Genomic DNA, 24,020 nt, shown 5'->3' with positions numbered 1-24,020 from the left:
TTCGGCTCAGATCATGATCTCACGGTCCATGAGTTCGAGCCCTGTGTCTGTGCTGACAGCTCAGAGCCTGGAGCCTGCTTCAAATTCTGTGTTTCTCTCTCTCTCTCTCTCTCTCTCTCTCTCTCTCTCTCTTTCTCTCTGCCCCACCCCTGTCTGTCTCTCTTTCTCTCTCTCAAAAATAAACGTTGGGGAAAAACAAAAAAAAACAACAACCCAGATTTTAGTTAATAACTAAATACTTAGAATACTGCAGGTAACCAACATAGTTAAAATACTTCAAATTTTTGGTTTTAGGGTCTCAAATCATTATGGAGACCCACCCTGTTACCGAGTCCACACTGTGGACATTCACAGAAAAAATCTGAAGCAACGAGCCAGTTACTTCTGACACAAAGGCACCAGTCATCGGAGAGTTTCAGGTTGAAATATTCAGTTATGCAATTGTTTATTTCACCCAGGCGATTTCTATATAATAAATCAATGTAGACTATCTGAATATTTAAGACGTGTTCATTAATGTACAGGCTAAGGCCATAGGATTTGAGGTCAGAAAGATAAGAGTTTCAATTTCAACTTGGTAACCTCCTAGTAAGTGGACTTGGGCAAATTGTCTAACCTTTTGAAGACTCAGTTTCCTCATCCCTAAAATGGGACTAACACTTGTTTTGCTGGATGGAAAGGATAAAATGAGGTGATATATAGAGTTTAATTGACAGTGGGTAGACACTGAGTAATTTTTTTTTCTTTTTAGCCATTTCAGTTTCTAAGCTGTGCCGATAAACAAGTAAATACATAATGTATCAGATGATGATAAGCACTGTGGAGAAGAACACATGGGAACCCTAAATGCCAGCCAATTGGGAAAGGAGTAGGCTACAATAAGAAAAATGAAAAAGTAGATGGAGATGTGGATGAGGTGGCTTAGTCTCAGTCCATGCATATAAATATCATCAAGAAGCACGAGCAAGGTGTGCTCTTTCTGCTTTCATTGTTTCATACTTGAGACCATCACAAACAGGAGGACACAGCCTATAATTATGCAGGCAAGTGGAGAAGAGGAAAAAGTTAGGAATGAGGAGGTGGGGGAGCTGAGATTGGGGGGCTAATGATCTGTAGGGCCAGCCATTTGTGACAGTGGCCCTCAGTCCTAAACAGCGTCCATGGGCCTGGAAACTCACATTTCCCATTGGTACCCAACAATGCAGTCTAGAGAGTATGTTGGGTTGTAGCAGCACTTTCTTTTGATGATTAAAAAAAAACTGCTTTAGGGGCGCCTGGGTGGCTCAGTCGGTTGAGTGTCCGACTTCGGCTCAGGTCATGATCTCGCAGTCTGTGGGTTCGAGCCCCGTGTTGGGCTCTGTGCTGACTGCTCGGAGCCTGGAGCCTGCTTTGGATTCTGTGTCTCCCTGTCTCTCTGCCCCTCCCCTGCTCATGCTTGTCTCTCTCTCTCTGTCAAAAATAAATAAACATTTAAAAAAAATTTTTTAAAAATTGCTTTAAAAATAAAATCACCGCGTTTACAGGAAGGATATGACAAATAGAGCAAATCTGAAAGATTTAGAGAAAATAAGCCACCTAGAATCCCATTCGCCTAATGCATTTAATATCAGCGTTTGAGTTTATTTCCTCCTAGATTTTCTGTATGTATATTTGAAGATGACTGAAATCATACTGTATACAATTATGGATTCTGTGCTTTTATTTTTCTTTCTTTCTTTCTTTCTTTATTTAATGTTTATTTTTATTTTTTAAAATATTTTTTTAATATTTTCTTTTTTTTAAATGTTTGTTTATTTTTGAGAGAGACAGAGACAGAGTGCGAATGAGGGAGGGACAGAGAGAGAGGGAGACACCAAATCCGAAGCCGGGTCCAGGCTCTGAGCTGTCTGCACAAAGCCCTACGCGGGGCTCAAAATCACCAACCGTGAGAACGTGACCTGAGCCGAAGTCGGATGCTCAACCGACTGAGCCACTCAGGTGCCCCAAAATATTTTTTAATGTTTGTTTATTTTTGAGAGCGCAAGAGACAGAGTATGAGTGGGGGAGGGGCAGAGAGAGAGGGAGACACAGAATCGGAAGCAGGCTCCAGGCTCCGAGCTGTCAGCACACAGCCCAGTGATGTGGAGCTCAAACTCAGGAGTCCTGAGATCATGACCTGAGCTGAAGCTGGAAGCTCAACCGATTGAGCGACCCCGGTGACCCTGTGCTTTAAAAAAATTTTTTTAATGTTTATTTATATTTGAGAGAGAGAGACAGTGTGTGACTGGGAGAGGAGAGAGAGAGAGGGAGACAGAATCCAAAGCAGAATCCAAAGCTGAGCTGTCAGCACAGAGCCTGATATGGGGCTTGAACTCACAAGTCGTAAGATCATGACCTGAGCCAGAGCTGGGCGCCCAACCGACTGAGCCACCTAGGTGTCCCTAAATATAAGATTGTCTCATACGCATTTTCCTTGTTGCTAACCAGGTTTTCCTAACTATCCTTTTAACATATGAATAATACATTGTTAAATAAACAAATCGTAATTTACTTGTATTGTTAGATGTTTAGACTCTTTCCAATTTCTTGATATTATAAATATCACATCAATACACATTTTCCTGTATATTTTCTCTTCCATGCTTTAGATTACCTTCTTGGAATTGATTTTCAGAATTTTCGAAACATAAAATGTTCCAGGACATCAACATTTTATGACTCTTTATATATACTGCCAAATTGCTTTTCAAAGGGATTATATCAAGGTGTAGTCCCAAGAATGACGTGTGAGAATAACAAATCTCAGTGTACCCTTGAAAACAGTGGCCTATTACATCATTATTTTTTATTTATTTTTTTTTTGCAGTTTCAGTTTCCAGGATGTGATAATAAACAAGTGAATACATGGTATATCAGATGCTGATAAGCACTGTGGAGATCAGCAAACTGAGGGAAGGGAAAGTGGTAAGGGGTTAGGGGTTGCTATTTAAATAGAATGATCAGGAAAGACCTCTCTAAAAGGATGGCATTTGAGTAAGAGCTGAAGGAAGAGAGGAAGCAAGATATAAGAATCATCTGAGAGAAGATGCTTTCCGGCAGAGAAAACACCAAGAAAGGCCCTAAGGTAGATTTCTGTTTATTGAACAGTCCTGGGGGAACAGCAAGAGGGCCAGAGTGTTCCTGTTGCTGAGAAGAGGGGTGTGTGGAAAGAGAGGAGACCAAAAGGAAAGCGGGCAGTCAGGACATGTAAGGCTTTATCAGCCACTGTAAGGACTTTCTTTTTTCTTTTAGAGAGAGAGAGCATGCTCATAGTGGGGGAGGGGAGCAGAAGGAGAGAGGGACAATCTTAAGCAGGGTCCATGCTCAGTGTGGAGCCCAATATGGGGCTTGATCCCGTGACCCTGGGATCATGGCCTGAGCCTAAATCAAGAGTCAGACACTCAAGTGACTGAGCCACCCAGGCGCCCCATAAGGACTTTTTTTATTTTGAGCTAGATGGGAAGGCACTGAAGGGTTTCCAAAAGAGGGGAGTCGGGAATTGTCTTTTGTTTTATATGATTAGCCGATGCGTTCAGAATAGATGAAATATGCTCAAAACCAAACTCGGCCTCTTCCCCAGCAAACCTCCTACATTCCGAGCATCTCCATCCTCTGATTCATCAATGCTCAAAACCTCAGTCATCTTTTGCATCTCAAAACCAACTGTCACCAAACCCTATCAATCCTCCCTCCAAAACGTCACTTGCGTTTGCCTTCTTTATCCATTCCTATTGTCTAAACCCTACCACGACCTAACTGGCCCTCCCATCTTCTTTCTGTTCACCACTCATACCACTCAGTGCTTGTCAGAGCAATCATCCTAGCAAAGCTGACCATTTATGGGTTTACCCTTTATCTTTGCTACCCCTTCCCCCAATAAAGTCCAAATTCTTTAGAATGGAATTCAAACTCTACCACAATCTGATTCTAAACCAGCAGTCAAAACTTATCTCCCATTATTATTCAGAATTAAGTGTGCCTTCCTGTCTAACAAGTTTTCGGACCCAGCTGTGGACTTTCTCACCATACACCTTTGCTTACATTGTCTCTCCTTCCCTTCCGGCCCCACCCAGAAGTCCTACCCATACTTGTAGGACCACCCCAAGTGTCACTTCCTTCATGAATACATACCGAATCTCCCTGGCTGGAATTTATGCTTCTTTCTTTTTTTGCTCCCATAAACTCGACTTCATTACCCACGCATTCTGTATCATATTAAACCAGAGTTTTGTGGGTATGCTTTCCTTCCTACGTGGTGATGAGTTTCTTGAGAACCCATGTCTTAGCCATCTTTATCTCCTATTATACTTATTACGATGCCTTGAAGAGGGGTGCCTGCATGGCTCAGTCAGTTGAACATCCCACTCGTGATTTTGGCTCAGGTCATGATCTCTTGGTTCATGGGATGGAGCCCCATGTCAGGCTCCATGCTGACCATGCAGAGCCTGCTTGGGATTCTCTCTCTCCCTCTCTCTCTGCCCCTCACCCACTCATGCTCGCTCTCTCTCTCTCTCTCTCACAATAAATAAATAAACATGAAAAAAGAAACCAATGCCTTGAAGATATTAGGTGTCCAATAAATGTTTCTGGAACTTAAACTCTCCAAGGCCCTGTTGCTAATTTGTTGTTGAAACAGAACTAGGATTCAGATCACCTGATTCTCAGCTCTGTGCACCTTTCCCCATACCATTATTCTGATTTCTTCTGTGATTTATTGTCATCTCATCTGAAGTACATTTGAAACCTCTGAGGAATTTTAACAAAGAATGATTAAACAAAGAACAAATGGTGGAATTTATTTCCCACGCAGCCATTTAAGTTAAAGTGAACCTAATTTAGGGGCACTAAAAATCTGACTTTGGAGGCACCTGGCTGGCTTAGTTGGTAGAACATGGATCCGTGATCTTGGGGTTGTAAGTTCGAGCCCACATTGGGTGAAGAAATTACTTTAAAATCTTCAAAGCAAATTTGACTTTGAATTTAAAAATAAAAAGTATAAAACATGTTTTATAAATAATTATATACATTTTTAGAAATTTTTTAGCTTCTTAGAGTTTGATTTTTGAGTTACACTTAATCTTTTAGGAGCCAAGTCACCATGTTTCTTAGTAGCTCTAAATTTGTAGTCTGGGGGAAAAAAGTGTGTTTGATTTGGTTTAACAGCTGGAAGCAACATTTCTAGCCCCTAAGAATAGGAGAGGGCTTAAACATTTGGGATGAGACCCTGAGGCAAAGTATAATTCCCAATTCTCCCAATCCTCCCCATCTTGGAAAAATAGCTCAAGGCGCTACCGTTCTCAACTAGGATTCCCCTTTGGTAGTTGAAGTTAAATAAGTAAATTATATTCCCACGTGTGTTATACATAAGTATATGTAAAATGAGCATAAAATTAAGTTATAGTATTGAAAATATAGTAATAGCTAGCATTAGTAGGTACATATGAGAATTCTTTTTGAGTGATGAATGTGGATACCTTGGGGAAACGCAGACTTGACTGAATTAAGACACATATTTTAGGGAGACCATTAGAGAATTGTTTAAGGTTGGGGGAGGAGGGGGAAGAAAGGCGATGGAATGACTCTTTCTCTCCTAAATAGTTTTGCCTTCTCTCCATTGCAACTGGGAAGAGGTCAGCACTGCTATGAAAAATGTCCCGTTGAGGTCTTCACAAATTCAAAAGAAATGGGATGAAATTAAAGCCCTATGTTTTCTAGGGAAAAAAAGGACAAAACTGAAGCACAAATTCGCCTCCCTCTGCTCTGTCTCACTCTGAGGGTTATGGCAACAACTGACCTGTGAACCTGATGACAATTGTAATGCAGGATCATAGAAGTGACAGTAGCCTCGGGAGTAGTTTCCTCTACCTCCTTTCCTTGGTGAGTAAGCCCCAAACTGCCCCAAACAAAGACTTAGCATTTAAGAAACTTTCCCATAAGCAATTTCCCCCAACTATAACCTAAATTCTACCTTACAGAGTGATGTGGACAATTTTTTCTTGAGCCCTACATGGAGATGTGAAAACAGCTTTTTGCCATAGCTAATGATGATAACCATTTCTGTATCATAGGGGTTATATTTCTGGGCCATGGAGAGAGAGCACAAAGTAATGGGTACAAATTCAGGCCTGGAGACAGACAGAGTGGTGCTTAAGCCACAGCTGTATGATCACTGGCAATTTACTTAAGCTCTCTAAACCTCAATTTCCTCACCCATAATGTGAGGATGATAATACCATCCAGGCGATCAAATTACTGTGAAGAATAGTCTAGAACAAGTGCTGTCCAATGGAAATATAATTTGACTCTGCAAATATGAGTTCCATACATAATTGAAAATTTTCTAGTAGGCCCAGTAAGGAAAGTAAAAAGACACAGGTGAAATTAATTTTAGTAATATATTTTCCTTAACACATCCAAAATATTTCAACATGCAAAAACAATTAGTGAGATAATTGTGTGAGATAATTAGTGAGATAGTCCCTTTTGTGTACCAAGTGTTTGAAATCTAATGTATATTTTACACGTACAGTTTATCTCAACTCAAACCAGCCACATTTCCGTGGCTATTAGCAAACTATAGGTCCAGAAAAAGGCTACAAAGCATCTAGCATGATGCTAGGCGTGTAGGGAATGTCAAGAAGTTGGTGCTTCCAATATTATCGTTAATATTATTCTTAGAGAACAATGTCATCTTCTCAAAGCCTTTGCTTTTCCAGACTGAGGCTAATAGCACTAGGATGCCATTAGGGGTACCTGGAGAGACTGGCGGGGGTGCTGCTCAAGCCTGAACCTTCCATCTACTTCAAGGGCAACATCCTCATGGTTGCTCTCTATCCTGTTATACGGAGGGGTCCACAATAAGTGGGATCTGCCTGGAGAATATATCCACTGAATGCCAATGACTTTCAGGTACTGACACATTAAACCCCAAGAAGTAGGCACCTCCCCTCATCTGCTACCTTCTCATAGAAATAGGACAGGCTAGGGCATTTGCTAATGCAACCATTTGCTCTGATATTTTTTCCCTTATAAATAGTGAGGTGCCATGCCATACGCTGTGTTCAAAAGTTGATTTGATAAGTTAAACATTGTTACCATATAACCCAGCAAGCCCACCGGGTATCCCCAAGAGAGTTCTAAAACATACCCGCACAAAAACTTGTACACAAATGTACAATGCGTTATTCAAAAAGGCCAAGAAGTAGGAGCAACCCAAATGTCCACTAACTGATGAATAAGTAAACAAAATGTGGCATATGCTTACAATGAAACTTTATTCAGCCATAAAAAGGAAACGGAGGGCTGACACATACTACAAGCATGAATGGATCCTGCAAACATTATGCTGAGTAAAAGAAGGCCCCATACTGTACAATTCCCTTTATCTGAAATGCCCACATGGGAAAATGCGTAGAGACAGAAACTAGATTAGTGATTTTCGAGGGCTGCAGGGAGGGGAGAATTGAGAGTGCCTGCTCATAGGTATGGGGTTTCTTTCTGGAGTGATGGGAAAGTTCTGGAATTAGATACTGGCAATGGTTATACAACATTGTGAATGTATAAGAAACCACTGAATTATGTTAAAAAAAAAAAAAAAAAGTTGATTTGTTGTCCCAAGGAAGCACTAATCAAACAAACAAGTATGCCAGAATTTCAGAATAGAGAAGTATTTGTAAGACTTTAAAATTAGAAGAGATTAGGAGCATCTGGGTGGCTCAGTGGGTTAAGCGTCCGAGTTTGGCTCAGGTCACGATCTCACAGCTCGTGAGTTCAAGCCCCACATCAGGCTCTGTGCTGACAGCTCAGAGCCTGGAGCCTGCTTCACATTCTGTGCCTGCCTCTTTCTCTCTGCCCCTCCCCCACTCGCTCTGTTTCTCTCAAAAATAAACAAAAACGTTAAAAATTTTTTTGAAAAACAAGTAAAATTAGAAGAGATCAAGGGCACCTGGGTGGCTCAGTCGGTTAAGCCTCTCACCCTTGGTTTCGGCTCAGGTCATGATCTCGCAGGTTTGTGGGTTCAAGCCCCTGCATCAGGCTCTGCACTGGCAGCATGGAGCCTGCTTGCATTTCCCCCTCTCCCTCTCTGTGCCCCTGCCCCACTCACGCTGCCCCTGTCTCTCTCAGAATAAATAAATAAACTTTAAAAAAAATTAGAAGACTGGGTGCCTGGGTGGTTCAGTGAGTTGAGCATCCGACTCTCGATTTCGGCTCGGGACATGATCTCACAGCTCATGGGTTCAAGCCCCACATCAGGCTCTGCGCTGACAGTGGGGAGCCTGCTTGGGATTCTCTCTCCCTCTCTCTGCCCCTCTCCTGCTCTCACACACACACACTCTCTCCAAATAAATAAATAAAGTTAAAAACAAATTAGAAGAGATCACTCATGCCAAAAAAGATTATTTGATAGGCTATCATCTTTAACCAGAGCATACATAATATCAAACCTTTCTCTCCTTTCCATCAATTAAAATTGTTCTGCACTTTACCATTAAGCTATTAAGTAAGAGAGCACAAACCCGAAGGGCACACACACACACACGCACACACACACACACATATACATATACGTAAATGTGTAAATGTGCCAGAGTGTTCTGGAAGACTGAACTGGTTCCTCTCTCAAGGCTCCCATTTTGCCCTCAGGACGGCCCCACCGCTCTCCAGTACCACCTGCCCTACTGTGTGCACAGCAGTTGAGGCACGGGCTCCAGAACCACACAGCCTCCGTGAAAGTCTGGGTCTGACCACTCACTGATTTGTGATTTGGGGCAACTTTCCTAACGTCTCTATCCCACAGGTTGCCTTTGCAAGGATTAAGAGAGTTAGTATATATAAAGGACGCGGATGAATGCCTGGCCTGTGGTAGATACTTTGTAAGTGTTTTAAAAACACAAATTCTAAAAGTGTTTTTAACCCCCTGACCCCACAGCATGCCAGAGGCGCTGGAGTGTACTTTCCCTCTGTCTGGAACGTTCTTTCCGTACAATAGCACTGGCTCTCTCTTCTTCCAGTGCTGCGCTCAAATATCACCTCAGCGGCCCCGATCGTTCTCCCCCCTTCCTGGCGTGTTTCTGTTTGTAGCATTTACTGCGGTCTGATATACAAAATGATAATTCGCTTATGTATCTTCTTGGTGGCCCATCAACTCCTACCAGAAGGCAGAGATCTTATCCGTCCGTTTGCCACTCAGCCCTACGTGTCCAGAGCAGCGGCTGCTACAGAGAAAAGTACCCCACCGTGTTTTCTGGTGAACAGATGAGGGTTACTCCTGGGCAGCGTCCTGGGGACCAGGTTAGGAGTAGGTGTCCCTTTCACGGAATACCCCTTTGCATTTCGTATTTTACCACGTGCTTCTGTTCCTTTTGCAAGAACAAAAAGTGAGAAATAAAATACTGGAAATTAGAGAGTACAGGGTCCAGAGAGAAGCCAAAAGCACGAAGCATTAAGACTTCAGGCATCAGTGACCAGAGGAGGATTCTAGAGGAAGGCATGAGCGTACTCCTACAGGCCCCCGTTAGACTTCGTCCCTGAGTAAAAAGTGGAGTGACGCCTCAGGAATGGCACTCAGCCCTAGTCTTGAAGCACAGCATGTACACAGGTTAGCGAGAAGTCTTAAGATCATTCGTATTGTGCAATGTGTGTCCTGTACCTATGGGTACAATGAGAAATTTTTCCATGGCAAAAGGCCTGTTTCCGGGCACAGTAAACAGAGCGTTTGCTGAGGGTTGTTTGCCCCCTTCCACCACGGCGGCGTGGGCAGGCAGGTGGCCGTGGTGTGTGCGACTCCTTGGGCGGAGACAGACGGTCTGTGTCCATGGCCTGAGAACACTGCCCTTCCTCATTTCCTAATAGGTCCTCTGGAAACATGATAAACATTAAAGGAGCCCTTGTAAGAGACTTGGACTTCAAATGAACTGTTCTGTAAACGTATCCCAGTTGATTTGGGGTAAAGCTCTGCTCTAAGCTGCTTTTGGGGTCCCCTCATCTCTCTTTTCAGTCTCTCCCTTTCCTTTCCAATGCTATACTACCTTCATGGTCTCTTCTGTCAGCAGGAAAACAACTGACAAGGCCCTAGCCCCTTGGATAATGTATTACTCCTTCCACATTTCTTTCGCATTTAAAGAGGGGTTAATTGGAAAGAAATAATCATGGTGATGCTGTTGATAATGATATAAATATCTATAAATCTCCAGTAGAGTAATTTACTTCTAGGTGTGAATAACAGAAGTGCTCTTTTACCTGATTTTATTTTATTTTGAAATGTTAATTTATTTTGAGAGAGAGAGAGAATGAGTGGGGGAGGGACAGAGAGAGAGGGAGACAGAGAATCCAAAGAGGGCTCCACGCTGACAGCAGAGAGCCTGGTGCGTGGTTCAAACCCACAAACCGTGAGATCATGACCCAAACTGAAGTCAGGCATTTAACCTACTGAGCCACCCAGGAGCCCCTCACCTGATTTTATAATGTGCTTGTTGATTTATTTCCTATAGGTTTTTTGTTGAAAAGGTAGCATGACAATAGAATTTCAAAGGACAACACCCCAAACCTCATTTTCCTAACGCAACAATTATTTTTACTTTTTACATATTGCCTTCAAGTTTTGCTAATACTAGGAAGCTACATGGCGAGGGCACTATATTGAGTCAGATTGGGATTTTTATCTCTCACTGTTGCAAATTAGCTGTACAACCTCAGAGGGTTGTGTAACCGCCCTTTGCTTTAGTTTCCCAAAGTATAAAATAAAGAGGCTAGACCAAATGGATGATCTTTAAGATCCCTCCACCTTTAACATTCTATGAGTTTTATCTATAATCTACTTTTTTGTTTCATGATATTCACATGGAATGGTATATGGAATAAACACGCTAAGAAATGTTTGCAAAGTTAGTTGACTTTGTAAACTATGTCGGGGAAATAGTTCCATATATAATGAGTTCTGCAAAGGTAGGGTTCTAATGACAAACCCCAGGGATTTCAAAAGTAGCTACCAGATTACCAAAAAGCTACAAAAATTAATATCAATACATTCGTGATATGTTTGCAACTAAAGTGTTAGCAAGCTCACCCATAAATTCTAAGTAATACACTTAGTTTTATAAGACCATTGTCATCTTTGTTGATATACAGTTGTTAATTCATAATGTAAATACAAAAAGGTTACATCAGTGTAATTTTTCCATGTGGCATTCTTAACTTTTAAAGGCTCTTTATAAGAAAATCAAAGAGGAAGAACAAAAAGAAAGGAGTGACTCTATCTAACTTAGCTCATATTGGCAGAAACATGTGAATATAAATGTCTAAAATGTCAATAACTATTAATGGGATGAAGGAGTCACTCTCCCACACTGCCGCTTGGTGTGTGACCCAGTATAACCTTTCTGGAGGCGACTGGACAATACTAATCAAGAGCTTAAAAATGTTCCTACCCTCTGTCCGGGTAATTCCACTTACAGGAATTTGTACTAGAAAAATAAGACGTGCACAAATGCTTGGTTGCAGTATCGTATATAACTGGAAAGAACTGGAAAGAATCTAAATGTCCAGAAATAGAATAGCTAAATAACGGATTACATACATTACATAAAATATACATTAAATATGTGAATATGTATATTTTTGATGTATATTCATATATTATGATGTATATATGATAAATATATATTTGTTGATATATATGTATATGTCTATAGACTTTTTTCCTGCCTCAGTCAGGTCTAATATAGATACCAAGGGTGCTCATTGCTACTGGCTTAATCACTATTAGGTCTTTTCAATGAACAGAGGAGGTAAGAAATATATGTAAACACATACATATGTGTCATAAATTTATATCACTAACTTCTCTTTTTTTAAATAATTTTTTAAAACTAATTGCTATGTCCAATATGGGGCTTGAACTCACAACCTCAAGATCAAGAGCCCCATGTTCTACCGACTAAGCCAGCCAGGTGCCCCTTATATCACTAACTTCTAATTCAAATTCAGAACTATGGGGTTTTTACCTAACCTCTTCTCTTTTACATCTCGATTTCCTTCCTCCCGTGCTGTGAATCTTGGTTCTCAAGGACACCGAACCTGATAGAATTAGAAGATCCCATAATTAATATTTGCTTATCCCGTATTACCCGGAACAGCAGTATCGACACCACCACCAACCATATGATTACCAAATATGGTTTAAAAAAGTGTTTTTGCAGTCCTTTTTGTCCTGAGGAAATATCCCGTTTAGGGATATGCAGTCAGATTGCTGTGTCTTCAAGTTATTTAGAATAATTTCTCTGTATCCCACCAATTGTATGCAAAATTAGGCTTTTAATAAAAATTAGGAATTGGATTTTTTAAAATTCGTGTTTTTATAATTATGTAGATATTTACATAATTCCAAAGTCAGATCTCAAGGTAGACAAGTCTAATTTCTATCACCATCCCTTCTACTTCATTCCTTTCCCCCTTTTACAGGTTACTATTACTCTGTGATGTCTATCCCTCCACATGTGTATGTATGTATATATGTGTATCTTCGTATGTAAATGTATATTTATATCCGTTCTGACATAAACGGTAGGCTCACTTTTCTCTCCCTTGCTATCTACTTACAATGTATCCTAGAGATCAATCTATGTAAATATATGTAAAGTTCCCTAATTCAATTTTATAACCGCACAGGACTCCATTGTGTGGATGCACCATATTTTGTTCAACGAGTCCTCTATTAATGGACATTTGGGTTGTTTCCAGTCTTTGTTATATAAATAGCTTCTGTCCTATGATTTGGTATTATATTTATACATACTCAAGTCTTAAATATAAATAGATTTTTAAAAAATAGACTTTTACTGCATGGAACTATACAAGAGGAGCCTAGAACACCTTACACCAAATAACAAGGACACTGTCAAAGACTACTAGAGTCATGTCGGAAGAAGCCAGGAGCTGATTTGAAGATGCTACTACCGGCCACATAGGGATAATTTAGGCATTAATAAGAATAATAAATAAGATGTATTGAAACACATTGAATATGTTTTAATTAATGAGTTCAAATGATACTTAGAAATGACAACAGGGGCACCTGGGTGGCTCAGTCAGTTAAGCGTCCCACTTTGGCTCAGGGCATGATCTCAGTTTCTGAGTTCAAGCCCCAAGTTGGGCTCTCTGCTGTCAGCACAGAGCCTGGTTCAGATCCCCTGTCCCCGTCTCTCTCTGTTCCTCCCCCCACCAAAAAATAAATAGACATAAAAAAATAAATAAATAAAAACAACAACACCAAAAAGCAAAATTAAAAAAACAAAACAAAACATGATTAACCACCATGGGCACATGCCAGAAAATCAACTCAAGGAATCATAAGATTAAAATATTACTATTTTGCAATTCTTCATAAACTAATGAATCTACGTAACATAAAAGAAGAGGTTATTAGTGTGCACCTCCTAATGGCAAAACATACAAGTACCCATGAAAGTGTCTTGCAAAAAACCCCCAAAAAACAAAACCCACCCCCACAAAAACCAAAACACTGAATCTGATAAAGCCTGTAGATAATTGTAGGAAATACACAAGACAGAAGAGATGTTAAACTATACTATGGGGAGGAAATGCGAAAAATCCAAGCTGTGGGAAGGTCTACAGACAAACAGCTTGGTTTCTTCAACAAATAAATTGCAAGGAAAAAAATATTAGAGTGGAAACCCATATATATTTAAAAAGATTTAACAGACCTATCAGCCAGTCTTAGTATGTGAACCTTATTTGGATCCTGCTTCAAACAAATTATGAAAGTAAATTACAATATTTATGAGACAATTAGAAATTTGAACACCGACTAGTTCATATTATTAAAATATTATTAAGTAGTTCAGGTGTCATAATGGCTATGTTTAAAAAAAACCTTACTTTTAAGATCCAAGTTGAAATATTTTTGGTTTAGATGATGTAATTTCTGGAATTTGCTTTAAATAAAATGAGTAGAGGGATACCCGGGCGGCTCAGTCAGTTAAGTGTCCAACTTCGGCTCAGGTCATGATTACGGTTCACGAGTTTGAGCCCTGCGTTGGGCTCTGTGCTGACAGCTCAGAGCCTGGAGCCTGCTTCTGTGTCTCCCTCTCTCTCTGCCCCTCCCCTGCTCATTCTCTCTCTCTGTCTTTCTCAAAAATAAATAAAACATTAAAAAGATTTTTTAATAAAATGAGTAGGGAAGAAGAAGACAGTATTGATGGGTTGGCCATCATGGGTTGATGAGTACATGGGGTTCATTATGCTCTCTGTCTACCTTTGTTTATGTTTTAAATTTTCTATAATAAAGCACTAATATGCATTTATATATAATGGGTATTTTGAGGTATGTGTGTATGTATAAACATCCATTATAAAAAAATACAAGAAAATGTTAATAGTGTTTATTTCTGGATGATAGAGTTATGATTTATATTTCCTCATTTTTACTCTATTGTATATTCTATAATTTTTATGCTGCACGTATATTCTTTATCAGGAAAAAGCTATTTAGAAAGAAAAATCTTTTGTATAGCAATACCATTTTCACAGTTCAACTAGAATTCACGTCTGACATAGTGAATAAAATAACTTTGTATATTTTAAATATCACTGGGCAAAGCAAATTATTTAATATTTAATTATATTTAGTTTTGAATGGGTGCAGATAATAGTTCATAAAAATATAACTCTAAGGTTTGAGGTGTGGAAATTGTGTCATTTGGTATAATAGGATAATCTTAAATTTATGGCTTAGGAGTAAACAGTTCTTTTTTTTTTTTTTTTTTTTTTCTCCTTCTTACATAACACAAAAACAACGGATCCAGTTTGGCACCAATTTTCTCCTCCAAAGTCACCTTTGTGTGAAATGTAGCACCTCAGGTTTCAGTGAAATAACTTGCAGATGAGAAAAGGTTTCTTAACAAAATTTTCTTGTAATTTTACTACAGTGTTAGTTCCTGGCAGCCTCGGAGAGTCCTTTTTTTCATAGGTAAGTGGGTGGGAGGAATGCTCTTCTCTCCTTTCTAGAATGTAGAGAGAGCAAGAAGTTAAGATCACTCCTTTTATATCGCTGAAATAAACGCAGGGCTATGATAGTAGATGCAATTAAAGAAAAAGATAGATACTGGGTAATTTTAGCGTATTAATAGTTAATACGGTGTACCTCAAGGTTTGCTATTCGATTATGGGAAATGAGTTCTTTAAGATCAGTAAAATTGTTTAAAACCAACTTATAAAAACTAGCGTGATTTATAATTACATATGGACATCTAATAATCATTATATCATCTGAATGATCTATAATCAGATAAGTAACCCTTCATTTATTCTGAAATAAAGAGGTTTCATTTATCTAGTGTTCCTTCTTTCTTTTGTTCACATGTAATTTTCTCCTAAAGAAACCATACTTAGCTGGGTTATGAAACACAGTAACTGAGTATCATTCAAGTAACATTTTGTTCTAAACGTAGACGTTAAAGCAAAATCATGGGTAGCTGTGATTATTCATTTGGAAGTGGAATTTTCTGATTTAACAAACGGCTAGGGGGCAGATAATGTTGACTTGGGTCCCCTTGTCCCTTTGAGGTTCCATGGATGATTATAGATTTCACATAAATTCAGTCTACAGTTGCAACTATGTGCCAGGCTTTGTGCTAAGTGTTTTCACATATAATCTCAATTATTGACTACAATAACCCTGCGAAATAGTTATTTGGGAGAGAGGTTAAGTTTCTTGCTCAAGGTCTCACCGTCATCCAGTGCCTTGCAAATCTCGTGTTACCACTTTTAAGTTATGAACACTGGTGAGTGAGAGCATTCAAAGCTGTCCTTGGTGCCTAGTACGGAACCTGGTACTGGAAAGTACGTCAAGTCAGCTCAGAGGATGATATTCATCTGTCTCATTGTAAAGACAGGGTTCTCTGCCTCCCCCACACTATGGGGGATACGCAGGGGTGCAGCGTGCTTCCTGTTACAGTATAGACGGAGCCAGTTTAGATGGAGCATTTCTCACGGAGACACAGACTGAGAAGCATCAAGGAGACGACACGGCGAGATCTGTTCTTCATAGCAGCAAGGCAGTGCTCACTTTCTGCCCTGATCTTTTAACAAACGTTAGAAAGTCAGACGTCTTTAACTCTGGGAACCAACAGTTTTGGATCTGATGACCAACAAACTAAAGCTCAACCTGAGAAGTTTGATTCTTGACGTATTTCCAACAAGGGTCACTTGTTTCATCCCAGGGGACTCAAAGTTAAGAATTAAAAACCTCAACGTTAGTAAATTATATGTCTGAAGTACGGAGAGTTCTAATTAGATGTGCATCCCAAATGCCAGTAGAGCTCACTCTGTTCATTTACTCATAACTTTATGAAAAACTGTTTGTTTGAGATGTGGTTTTTAAAAGCAATTTACCTTCAGGCTTAAAGAACGGAATGTGTGTGAAAAGAGTTTTCCAACTTTTATCGACTCGGTGATGAAAAGGAAAATATGTTTATGAGAATTTGCGTAGTAACTCAAAATTAATTGATCTATGAAACCTGAAATTTCACATTAAATGCCAAACCCAATTATAAATTTCCAAACATTATTTTTCAAAGCATACCTGTGTTCTAGCTACTAATACTACAGAATCATTCTGATGGGCATTAACTGGGCATCGAATTATTAAGTATCCCGTTAAGGTTGTATTAGAAGCTACTACTAAGAATATTTTATTTGTGGAGGCATAAATACAGGTTACACAATACCTGGTAAGTTGACTTGAACGAAAGGATCTTAAAAATAAATAGGAACAACAAAAATAAAACATGACTAACTCTCCTGCTATCATCAAAACAAATGTTTCCAAGGACCTGAAGCCAAGAAAAAAGAAATCCAGAAACACAAAGGCCGAGGTAATCGGTGAATCTACCAGGCGTCTATAAATGGCAAAACAAAACACTAAAAGCCAAACCAAACAAAAAAAAATCCCACCTGCTTTGAAGGAACGAACGCTGAACAATGTTCACCCTTTCTGCCCCTCTGCCTGCCACAGAAATCCCAGCCTCCAGCTAATCTTAAAATTACCAAATCTCCAAAAATTATGGGAGATGTATGTCGTAAAATGCAGTCCTACCCAATTGCACGGATCGTATCCACATTAGCTGAAGTAGTAATTATTGAGGGAAGGGTAATCTACTTCATTCATGTTAATAACCAATTCTTTCTCCGATTTGCCACAGAGCCAACTCAACTTAATTATTAAAGCACAATAATATTGGATTGAACTATTTCTCAATCCAAGAATTTTTATTATAGAGGAAAGGCTTGGACAATTTAAGCAATTATGTGCTTCATTTCTCCTTTTCTGTAACTCCATTCTTGCTTATTTATAAGGTATTGAATTTAACTTGCTTCATTCTTAAAGTTTTACATCCTGTTGTCTTCTTTTAAAATTTTTAAACTAGATTTTAAAAGGCTGCAGAGTGTCAGGGTGGCTAGTTCCTATGAGTAACAAATCATAGTCCCTAGAGCTCAGAGTGCTGCCCTGGAGAACAACAAGCCCAATTTTGGCTGCCCTGAAAACCCTGCATACACAGCTGAAGCACATTCTAGAGTTTACCACACCTCTCCCCAAACACTTGCAAGGGTGCCCGCCCCACACAACCTCTCCTTAGATCCAGGCACACACCATTTCTTTTCACTTGGATGCAATATCGCCAAAGGGCAAGGTCGCTTGGAAGAGAATTGAACTTGGAGTCAGAATCCAAGTGAGCTCCAGCTCTTTAGGGGACCAGTGAAAGGTGATTTAGCTCCGTGGGTAAGCACGTGCCTGCTAAAGCCCGAATGCAGAGATGCGAATCCTAGTTTTTTCACTTCCTCGCCGCGTGACTCTGGGCAAGTCATTTCAATCTTGTGCCTCGGTATTCCCGTCTATAAAATGCCAGTGATAGCAGTAACAGCCTCAGAGAGTAGTTGTGAGTCTTATTAGGGCCTAAAACAGAGTCTCAGGTATCCTGAGCACTCAGTAAATGCCAGCAATTGTTATTACCAGCTGCATGACCTTGGAGAACTCCCCTAACCTCTGTGAAACTTGACGTCATCTCCTGTACAAAAAGGGATCACAACCTCACACGGTCTTTATGAAGACCAAATAAACTCATAGAAAGTACGTGGCCGTCATTTTTAAAACAGAAGTACCAGGCAACTCTTTCAACCGAGTAGAATTAGTTCACACACACACACACACACACACATGCTCCTGAGATAGCACTTGTAACATTGCATCAGAAGAATGTGCCGACCTGTCCATCTCCCCCACTAACATTACTTCCTCTGATTCACCTCTGCACCCTCAGCATGTTGCACATACCTAGCACAGGAAAGGTACTCAGTAAATATTTGTCGAAATGAGTATCGTCCAAACGACTGGACAGGAATTCTCAAGGCCTTTGCTAGAAATGATGGATTTTTACCACTTTTTGCCAAGCGTCCTCAGCAGACCACCCAGAAATTGGCTTGTTTTCCCTCGGGCCCAATATATTGAGATTTTGTCATTTCGAATGCAGTCAATCTTGTGTGGTTGTATTCGCTCATTCTTTTTGCTTAATAAATAATTATTGAGCACCTATTGTGTGCCAGGTCCTATGCTGGGTTCCATATGGTGCACCACGAGTGGCAAATGCCCACACGAATTTAGTGCCTGCGTACTATATTGAAAGAAACTATTTACTATAGAATCATTTACTACTGGAGATAATAAGCTCCTTGGTTTGATTACTTCATTAGAGTGATAGAATCTCAGGGTGGGAAAGAAGGGTTTTCTTGAAGTGGGAGTCCTTTATAGAGTAATAATTGAGATCAGGGATGTGACTGTTTAAGTTCAAATCCTTGCTCTGCCTTGTACAAGGTGTAAGACCTTGGGCAAATTACTGAACCCCTCGGAGCCTTATCGTTTCTCATCTGTAGGATGGAACTGGTATGACTGATGTGAGTATTAAACATGATAATGCATGCTAATCACTTACGGTACCCGTCATATAGTGGGCACTCAATACGTGTTTGCTATCGTGATGAACCTGATCCCTCACCCCAGTGTTTGAACTTCCATCACAAATATATCCAGCAAATGGGGCAAAAATGTCCGCATTCTGCTTGAATAGCCTCAGGGTCAGGGAACTTAACTACCTCCAACAGTTATCCACTTGATTGGTGGGCAAGTCTAATGGTTGATAACTTCTGGTGGGTTGAAATGTACATGCTTACATCTTCCACTCGTGGCTCCTCCCTCTGTCATTTGGGATTACTCAGAAGAAATCTGATCTCTCCTCAGCAGGACAGCCCCCCTAACTTTGGAAGGTAGCGACATAGGCTAGCTGATATCCTCACACACTCACACACGACGTTACATTTCTTTAACCATTTTTTACATGACACTGTTTACCAGATCCCTTATCCTTTTTACTCGTGTTGAATAATCTTGTGTTTATCAATGTCTTTCTTCCAGGCTGAAGATCAGGATTCACCACATGGAACAAATGTAGCCTGGTCACAGGTGAGTACTAGAGAACGACTTCCCAACTTGAGCACTATATTTCTATTAATATAACAAAAGACTGATTTTTTTGGAGTCACATCACACTGTGTTGACTCATCATCTACTAACAATCTACAGGAGACTCTAAATCTTCCTATGTGCACAATTGTAAGCCTTCTCACCCCCAATCTGTACTTGTACAATTGATCTTTGAGTACTTTATATCTGTCCCTATTAAACTTCATATTATTAGAAGTGATTCATGATTACATTTTGTCAGGATTTAGCTGGGGGGGGGGGGGGGAGATCCTGATTGTATCATCCAGCTTATTTGTTACCCTTTCTAGTTGGTATGTCATGTCTAAATGTGTTTATCACGCTATCAGTGTCATGATCTTAGTCATCAGTGAAAGTGTTAAGGGCAACAGGGCTACAAACCAGACCTGCATTAGATGCCTAGAGACCTAGGTGCGCATCAGCCTCTCGAGAGTTTTTTTAAAAAGCATCATTCATTCAATCAACAAATATTTATTGAGTGCCTACCATGTATCAGCTACTGTTCTGTGTGTTGAGTATAGAGTGGTGACTAAAACAAAATCCCTGCCCTCATGGGGTTTACGTTCTAGTAGAGGAGACAGATAATAAATAAGAAGACAGATTATTAATCCTAAGGGTTTTAAATGAAAAACTAAAGTGGGTGCGGAGCTAAGGAAGGTTGACAGTGTGGTGGAATGCGGGGGAGTCCCTAGACGGTATGGCTAAAGCCGAGTTGTTTTTGACGTTTGATGGCGTTGCTCGTGTCCTCCATTCCTAGTGTGCCTCTGGACCGAAAGGTGTCCCAGAGTGGGCGGCAAGTTGATTTTTCAAAACCCATTTTTCTCTATCTGGGGTCACATTAAGAAAGCAACTGATAGCACGGTGGTGAAGGCTGTAGACGGTCATGAAACCAAACAGGAAATTTGAAAGGACACGATTCCTCAAGAGACTTGACGGCATCTCTTCATACGAGGACCCGCGGACCCTGTGAGGCCAGCGACACTAGAACGGAAGCCAGGTCATACCTCTCGAAGAAGACTCCAGAAAGGAGAACTGAAAAGTGGAAAAAGAGAAAAGGTGACACTTACCTTATTCCAATCCCCATCTTCTCACATATGGAGTGGGTTGTGAATCCAATAACTTATGAAAATTCAGGAGGATGGACTGCTTGGGCGATCCCAAAACTTGGCTCAGAGAATCTGGATATTGAACTCTGGAAAAGAATCCCACAAGGAACAGATGTGAAATCTACCTCTATTAACTGCTCTCTGCTCATGATTCTAATGCTGATAAGTTCTTCTAAATCGTTTTAGATAATCTCCAATCCCCTTTGATATTAGAGGGGCTTGATAAATCTTTCTCTGGTAAAATCCGAATTGTATTTTCTGATTTGAAATTTATATTTTCGCAATGAATACTTTTAACATTTACATTCCTTCATTCGTTGAACATCTATTTTGTCCTAACTACTGGGTGGAGCTAGGAATACAAAGGTGAATAGAATAAATGTGGTCCCTGCTTATAGGGGCTTTATAGTAGAGCTTCTCATAGAAGGCAAGCTAAAAATAGGAGAGGAGGGGCGCCTGGGTGGCTCAGTCGGTTAAGCGGCTGACTTCGGCTCAGGTCATGATCTCACGGTCCGTGAGTTCGAGCCCCACGTCGGGCTCTGTGCTGACAGCTCAGAGCCCGGAGCCTGTTTCGGATTCTGTGTCTCCCTCTCTCTCTGACCCTCCCCCGTTCATGCTCTGTCTCTCTCTGTCTCCAAAATAAATAAACATTAAAAAAAAAAAATTTTTTTAAATAGGAGAGGAAGCTCGATAAAGAAGTGTACCAAGAGCTCTAGGAGGGTCACCTAACCCAGACTTTAGGAGAATTGAAAGTTACTGATTCCTAGGGCCGCCTGGGTGGATCAGTTGGTTGAGCAAACAACTCTTGCTTTTGGCTCACCTCGTGATCTTATGGTTTGTGAGACCAAGCCCCACGTCAGGCTCTGTGCTGATAGCTTGGAGCCTGCTTGGGATCCTCTCTCTCCCTCTTTCTCTGCCCCTCCCCAGCTCTCACGTGTGCCTGGTCTCTCTCTCTCTCTCTCTCTCTCTCCCACTCTCAAATAAATAAACAGTAAAAAAGCAAGTTAGTGGCTTCTACATGGGGACTTACAAGTTATGGAGGAGTTAGTTAAAAAAAAGAAGGGGCACCTGGGTGGCACAATCGGTTACGTGTCTGACTTCAGCTCAGTTCATGATCTCATGGCTCGTGAGTTCGAGCCCCACGTCGGGCTCTGTGCTGACAGCTCAGAGCCTGGAGCCTGCTTCAGATTCTGTGTGTGTCTCTCTCTCTGCCCCTCCCCAACTCATGCTCTGACTCAATCTCTCTCTCCCCTTCTTAAAAATAAATAAACGTTTTTAAAAATTAAAACAAAAAGAGGAGCAAGCCTGTTTGAGGTGGAGGGTGTTGCAGATGTGCATTTTTGAGGTGACAGAAATGACCGTGTGCGCTGAGCAGCTGAGCACTGAAAATTAGTTCAGCATAGCTGAGACAGAGTGGTCAGAGACGACACTGGAAAGGTAAGCGGGTCCCAGTCGCTCAGAATTGTACAAGTTATGTCATAGAGGAGGCAGAATCTACCAAAATGTGTGATTGCTTGATCGTTGGAATTTTGAAGGGGGAAAGTCAAGACTGCTGCTCAGATGTTTGGCTTGAACAATGGGGTGGACAGTAATGTCAGTCACTAGGACAGCAAAATGGAAATACAGAATAGAGGAGCTGTGGAGGAGAAGGGGAGAGTCCAGACGGGGTCACGTTTGGTTTGTGATGTCCGGAGAACACTGGCAGGGTAGCAGCAGGTAGTTTGATCTAGAAGTCTGAAGATACAGGTGTGGGAATCACCAGTACCTGACAGGCCACAACAGAATCCACACGGATGAAAGAGTTACCCTGAGTGAGCGCCGGGGAAGAGAAAAGACCCAAGAGAGCGCCCAGAGGAATGACAACCTTAAAGAATGGGCAGAGAAAGGATCCCTGGGGTGGAGGCCTTTGGTGCCGGGGGTTGGGGGGGGAGTGAGTAAGAAGGTGAAATCAGAGGGAGGAGAAGGCAACAAGAATGTGAGGTATCACGGAGGACAAAGGAGAAACACATGTCGAGTAGGTTGTGGTCAACAAAGGCAAATGCTGTCAAGAGATCAAGAAAATGTTGAGAAGCAGTCATGGGGTGAGCACCAAAAAGGTACTTGAGCAGGTGCCGGGCAAGAGCAGCGTCAGGGGAGGCAGAAGCCAGGTCATCGTGAGTTGAGGAACAAGTGGAGCCAATGAATGTAGACAACTATTTCGAGATGTTTGCCTTTGAGGGGCACCTGGGTGGCTCATTAGGTTGATCGTCTGACTTCGGCTCAGGTCATGATCTTGCAGGTTCGTGGGTTCGGGCCCCGCGTCGGGCTCTGTGCTGACCACTCGGAGCCTGGAGCCTGCTTCGGGTTCTGTGTCTCCCTCTCTCACTGCCCCTCCCCTGCTCGTGTTCTGTCTCTCTGTCTCCCTCTCAACAATAAATAAGCATTAAAAAAAAAATTTTTTTTTAAAGTTTGCCTTAGAAATGGAACACATAATCCCTAGATCTTCTTCCCAAAGGTGAGGAAAGAGGGCCACCACAAAGTCTTCCTCACCGCCTGTAGCCATCTGTAGCTCAGCTGACTGTATGGCAATGGTCTTGGTAGGCGTGGCCGGTGTGCAAGACTGTGGTCCTACGACCAGCGCTGGCTGTGGCTAAAACTGTAGAGTTAACCAAGTCTGCCTTCTGTGCTCTGCACCCAGCTCTTCCTCTGCACCCCAACCTTTCACTAGGCCTGGAAGGCCCACATCGTCTTGCCGGCCCCCGGCCCACTGTGCTGTGCTATGTAAACTGACCTTTCTGAGCAGCACCCCCCCAGGTAAAAGTCTGGTCAGATACCGTTGCTGTATCATCATCGTTGTTCACCTGCTGCTATAGCTCCTGGATTGGGACCAGTCAGAGGGAGAAGAGAGAGATTTGGTCACCTTGGAATCTGGAGCAGGCAGCTGGCCCCACAGCTGGCCAGACAGCTCTCCAAGCAGGGGGCCTCTCTGAGAACAAAATCCAGAAGCCAAAATAAATGGGTCAGGTGGAAAACAGATGACCACCACTAGAAACAACGCTGAAGGTCGGTCCTAGGGAATGAAGGTGAGCCAGTACATAATGGATGAACACTGTAAGGGGTTTGGACAAGAGGGGAGGGGCAGGGGGCAGTCCAAGATCAAAGACGAAGAATTAGAAATGGGCTGAAGCTGTTCTGCACACACAGAGGCCAGGCACCGTTATGCTGGACAGTCTATCCCACCAGCTCTGTGATCCTTAATCCTCCCGGTGTGTTCTTTCAGTGACTCGAACGGAAGCTCTCGACGTTCACAGTTCCCCAAATCTTATTTCCACAGCCCCTCTCCTTCC

General features: G+C 41.4%; 1 protein-coding gene across 1 annotated transcript in view; it reads right to left on the bottom strand.

Moving 5' to 3' along the window:
• The window catches only part of MKLN1 (muskelin 1), a 379,442-nt gene that overhangs the window by 332,841 nt on the left and 22,581 nt on the right, over positions 1–24,020 (bottom strand). The window contains exon 2 of the mRNA XM_078439319.2: positions 20,656–20,780. Coding sequence (XP_078295445.1) covers positions 20,656–20,672 — 17 coding nt within the window. The 5' untranslated portion in view covers positions 20,673–20,780. The remainder of the gene's footprint in view (positions 1–20,655; positions 20,781–24,020) is intronic.

This window comes from Panthera onca, chromosome A2 (assembly GCF_046562875.1).
Source record: "Panthera onca isolate mPanOnc1 chromosome A2, mPanOnc1 haplotype 2, whole genome shotgun sequence".
NCBI classification, from domain to species: Eukaryota; Metazoa; Chordata; class Mammalia; order Carnivora; family Felidae; genus Panthera; species Panthera onca.
Note: the sequence above shows the minus strand (reverse complement) of the source record. Positions and strands in the feature narration are given on the sequence as shown.